The sequence below is a fragment of the Suncus etruscus genome, chromosome 15, assembly GCF_024139225.1.
Source record: "Suncus etruscus isolate mSunEtr1 chromosome 15, mSunEtr1.pri.cur, whole genome shotgun sequence".
Lineage (NCBI taxonomy): Eukaryota > Metazoa > Chordata > Mammalia > Eulipotyphla > Soricidae > Suncus > Suncus etruscus.
The window spans coordinates 58,841,128-58,846,581 of NC_064862.1; the positions used below are offsets into that span (position 1 = coordinate 58,841,128).

Below are 5,454 nucleotides of genomic sequence, written 5' to 3' on the forward strand. Positions count from 1 at the left end.
TACCTCCTGACTTTCTCCTTAGCCTCTTCCTACCTGCCCCACCTCATTCAGCTTATTATTTTTTATACAGATCATTAATTACAGCTGATAACCTTTACTCTAAGAAATAAACCTTTTAAGATCATGAATAGGGAACCTGGTGGGAGGAAATGGGACCAACTGCCTTTACAAATCAGCAATTTGAATAAGAGTCAAGAGTCAGAAAAATTGGTAGTAATTTTTATTAAAATATTAAGGTGATCACACCATGTAGGGGCAGAGCCTGAGAACTTGAAGAACACAAAGACAGGGCTAAAGAGTTTTCTTAGACAGGCCTGGACCCCTGGGCTATAATAAAAGTAATGAGTGATTTAGGTGTTCATAAGGACTTCAGGTAGGTCCTATATTTTTCTAGAAAAGGGGCAGACAGAGTAATCAGCTCTTGCCGAAATTCCTTTAGAGCTTTGTCCTGCTCTTGCTGCTCCCCAGTCAGATGCTTCTTGTAATAGTTAATATAAAAGTTCACCCAGTCATCTACTACAGTCACCATGGCTTCTTCAGGGATAGGAGGATCAGAAAATACCTAAAGGGAGATGAAGGGAAGGAAAGGTAATAGGCAATGTGATGCAAGAATAACTCACAACTTAACTCTTACTTAACTTGTATTATCTCAATTGTTTCAATTAAAGCCGCTTCTCAGTTCCTAACTATTCTCTCTTCTCTTCCCTCACCCACCTGCCAACACTTTGACTATACATTGAAGGAGTGCTAAGACTTACCTGCTGATCCAGCAGATTATTAAATTCTTTTACTCCTTTGGAAATGACTTCCTTGTTGTCCTGAAGAGTCATCTTCCTGGTGAGAGGAGATAGAATTAAGGTCTACTTTACCCTTATTCCTGAATAGTTCCTCTCAATTCTCCCTTACTCCCCTTACAGATCTACAATGTCCTATAGGGCATCTCGCCTCCAAAGCTTTCAAATTCTGCCTTCTCCGAAGGGCATATTTCTTCAAGATTGGCTTACCTTTAAATGTAACAGTGCTATGAATTTCTCACTCACAGTTTTCAGAGTATGTATGCCACTCTGTGCCAAGCTAGATATAAACAAGTAGTCAAGTGTCAGCTTAAGAGTAAAACACCCAGTCTTGGACTTGAAGGAGGATGATAGGTCAAAAAGGGGAGGGAAAGGAGGGTGAGGCTTCTCTGAAGTCAAAAGATAACAAGGGCTAAGAAAAACAGATAAACCATAAACCAGGAGGCTTAGAAAGCCAAACCAAGGATATATAATTATCCCCTGCCTGTCACAGAATCCTGGCTTCAAATCCTAACCAAACTTCCTTTAACTGGGCCTTTGTTATATAACAGATAAATCATCACAATCATGTATTGGCAAATATTTTCCTGGCTCATAGATAATGTTGTTGCAGTTAACTTTGAAGTGGAGATTGAAAAAGAAAACCTCATGAAAACACCACTCTACTCAACCCATCTTGTTCACCCAAGGAAATGCCTGGTGGGTTAATACACAGACTTTTCCAGAGTATAAAAGAGCAGAGACTTTGGGGAGGTTATATATAATTTCTCCATATTGTCTTGGCATAGGTTTCTCTGCATCCAGTTAACCTGGTTGTTGACAAAGGGAAAAAAAACCTAGACTCATTCTTATCCCAACCTTCTCAGTTTCTCTATCTCCAAAGCTCTCAGTATTTGTGTCTCAAGGGGATGTGGTGAATTTCTCAGGCCTTTGAGGTACTTTAAGGATAGGCAATTTCTTCATAGTTTTATTATTTCCCAAAATACTTACCAGCCTGACTGCAACAATTTTAATAATAGCTTATACTAAATTTATTGTTTCTATTAAGGACATTTTAAATATTAAGGGATTTATCCTTTTTAAAAATATTCTTAGGCAAGGGTTAATATAGCCATAGTTTGCAAGTGAGCCTGTCCTCCACAAGAATGAAAACTCATTTGTCTTGCTCTCTTCAATATTATTAGATCTTCAACAAAGCAGAAATGCTCTTTTCTTCTTTTAAAAGTATGTTCCTGTTTTCCATTTTTAGTATATATTTTAAATTTAAAAACCACTAACCTAAACAAGTGAAGCAATGCAAACATATACAAAAAAAGTTTATCAGTTTTGCTCCTTCCCTAAACAAAGTAGCCAGCATAAATGAAATTATCCTGTCATAACCTATCTCCATTCAAAACCCAACATTTGAAGCTGAAAAGATAGTACAATGGGCAAGGCACTGTGGGTTCTATCTTGGTCACCACATATGGCCAAGATTACTCCTACAATGATACTGCATTAAGAGCCAGGAGTAAGCCCTCAGCACCAATGGGTGTAGCCCAAAAACCTAACAAATAAATAAAGCGAAAAATAACAAGCAAACATTCATCTTACATTCATAGAGGTTTGATGATTTTACTTTTTGTTTATAGCATTATCTTAATAAACTTTTAGGGGTATACAATTTACAAATTTTAACACTTAGATTCACAGAATAATCTGGCTATAAAACATTTTCATCACCCAAAATATTCTTTAGCTCTAACCCTTTACAATCAGATCCTGCCAAACAATCTGCTTGCTACCGATATAGACCAGTATTTTTGAGAACCTGTCCTATAATAGAATAATCATATGGAACCTTTGAGACTGATTGCTCCCACTCAGAATTATGCATTTATGGTTCATTCAAGTTGTTATAAGTGTTTCATTTCATTTCATCTCATTTCTAAGGCACTATAGTTTCACCCACTGATGGACATTCAAATTTTAGTCTGTTCCAAGTATGACTAGAAATACTAGAAAATTCTTGTACATATATTTATACAGATATGTTTTCATTTATAGGGACTGGTGTTTAGAACTAAAAATATAATATTTGACCATCTCATCTCCACCCACTAAATGTATCACAATTCATAAAAAGATTTCATAGCTCAATAATAAGACACTATTTCTTTTTTCAATTTGCGAGACCATACCCAATGGTGCTCAGGGATTACTCCTAGCTCTGGCCTCAGGAATTACTCCTAGCAGTGTTCCAGACACCACCTAGGGTACCATTAAAGGAGTCCATGTCAGCCTTGTTCAAGGCAAGCACTCTATCTACTGTACTATCCCTCCAGCTCAACCCAAATTTTTAATGTTCAAAATATCATAACAGTATATCTTCACAAGATGAAAGGTAAAAAGATGATCAGGACTAGAGAGATAATTAAGTCAGGAAAGGGGCGTGTCTTAGCACCTGGCTGACCCAGGTTTGATCCCCAATATTCCATGTGGTCCCCAAGCACACTAGAAGTAATTCCTGAGTGCAGAGCAAGGAGTTACCCCTGAGCATCACTGGATGTGACCAAAAACTAATATGTACATATATATGTGTGTGTATTATTACTCATCAGGGAAATACAAATAAAAGCTATGATTCTACAAACATAATCATGACTAAAAGTTTAAAAGACTAAGCATGTGTAAGGATACAGGGCAACTAGAATGCTATATATATATTGTTAGCAGAAGTATGATATAGTAGAACCACTTTGGAAAATAATTTGTCAGTTTCTTATAAACAGATATACTTACCACATGTACTAGTGCTTCAATTTATAGATAGTATTCATTATAGATGAGCATATGGCATGTCAAGGAGTGATAATCCAATGGGTAGAGCACTTACCTTACATGTTGCTGACCGAGATGTAATCCCCACCACCAAACAAGGTCCCCTAAGCATCTCTAGAAGTGATCTGTAAATTCAGAGCCAGGATTAAGTCCTGATCTCTGGGTGTGAGCCAAAAACGTTTCCAGCAAGAATCAAATTCTGAAGGTTCATGAAAACCACCCTAAAGAAGCAGGGTATTTTATGTTCTAATGAGAGAAGAAAACTTATGGAAAATTTCTACTTTGGGGTCATGGGGGAAAGAGTGGGCAAAAATGGTGAGCTGGAATGGATGGACTGACTTCCCCAACCCGACCATGTTCTTACTTCTTCCTCTGTAGGCATACAAAAGTTCTTGCCTATTCTAAAGTTTCCTGTAGTAGTTCATTAATTTTTCTTATGCTGTAATTCTTAGGAATATCTCAGAAAGAATACTCTTTCAGTCTTGGAATAGAGAATTTCTAGTGCCCAAAAACAAAAAATAGAATGTAGGTCTCTAGGATCATCTGCTCCAATGTCATTTTATTCATTCAATATCCCTGTACTCTGTACAAGGGATTAAATACAAAAATTCAATCCCTGGCCCATGACAAAGCAGCCAAGATCCAGAGAGTGACACTGACTTGCCCAAGTTACAGCTAAAAATATTTTACAGCTAAAAATTCTGTGGCCACACAGGGTCTCAACACATTGATTCCCTAGGAATATCCTCTTTCTCCCCTAAAAGTTTGAGTGGCTCCTCCAGACTTAGTGAACTATTAGGATTACTGCTGTTAGTGAGCCATCGTGAGTCATTAGTGAGCCACTGCACTTCATGAGCCATGGGGGTCACCTGTATACATTCTAGGGCCACATTCTAGGGCCCATGGGTCCTCAAACATTTTAAACAGGGGCCAGATCACTGTCCTTCAGACCGTTGGAAGGCCGGACTATCACTTAAAAAAAATTGGGGCCAGAGAAATAACATGGAGGTAGGGCGTTGCCTTGCATGCAGAAGGACAGTGATTCGAATCCCAGCATCCCATATGATCCCCCAAACCTGCTGGGGCAGGGGTGGTTTCTGAGTAGCCCCTGAGCGCTGCCAGGTGTGACCCAAAAACCCCCAAAAACAATCTATGAACAATAGAGGTCCATGGGCCATAGTTTGTTTTGTTTTGGTTTTTTAATTAATAATTTTTTATTTGACCAAAGTGGATTACAAATTATTCACAGTAGTATTTTAGGTACATAGAGTGACATTGAATCAGGGGCATTTCCACAATGTTGTCCTCCCTCCACCCATGTTCCCAGCATGCATCCCATATCGTCCCTCCTTTGCACCCCAACCCAGGCTGCTAGTATAAGTGGTCCCTTCTGTGTCTAGCTTGTTGTAGATTAGGTATCGATTCTGTTGTAGTTGGCTTTGGATTTGGTGTTTAAGTCTGATCATTTTTTATTTCTACTCAATGTTTATATGACTGTTTGGTCTTGGTGCCCTCCATTATGTCCCCTTCAATTTGTGAGGCAGAACAAGATGGTTCAAGTTTGAAGATAAGAAAAAGAAAAAAGAAAGGGGGGAGGGCAAAAATTCAAACAAGCAAAAAAAATGGGGTTTGATTTTTTTTTTTTAATATTACTTTTATGTTTTCCTTCCTTTTTCCATGGGCCATAGTTTTGAGGACGCCTGGTAGGTCCAAGGCTGCAGTGCAAGCAGGAGGCCGCAGAAACTGGCGAGCCGTCTTCGGCAAGATTGTCCCTCTGAGCCGCCGTAGCCGAGACGGAAGTAAAGTTTTATTTGTAGGTTTCTAATTTTGGAGATCCGGG

At 38.6% G+C, this 5,454-nt stretch overlaps 1 protein-coding gene across 1 annotated transcript; it reads right to left on the reverse strand.

Annotated features, from left to right (window-relative positions):
* Positions 1 to 358: 358 nt before the first annotated feature.
* Positions 359 to 830, reverse strand: AHSP (alpha hemoglobin stabilizing protein). The gene is made up of 2 exons (XM_049789254.1): positions 759 to 830; positions 359 to 562 (listed from the first exon to the last, which is right to left on the reverse strand). Exons 1-2 carry the CDS (start codon positions 828 to 830, stop codon positions 359 to 361), a joined length of 276 nt encoding a protein of 91 aa, XP_049645211.1.
* Positions 831 to 5,454: the final 4,624 nt, after the last annotated feature.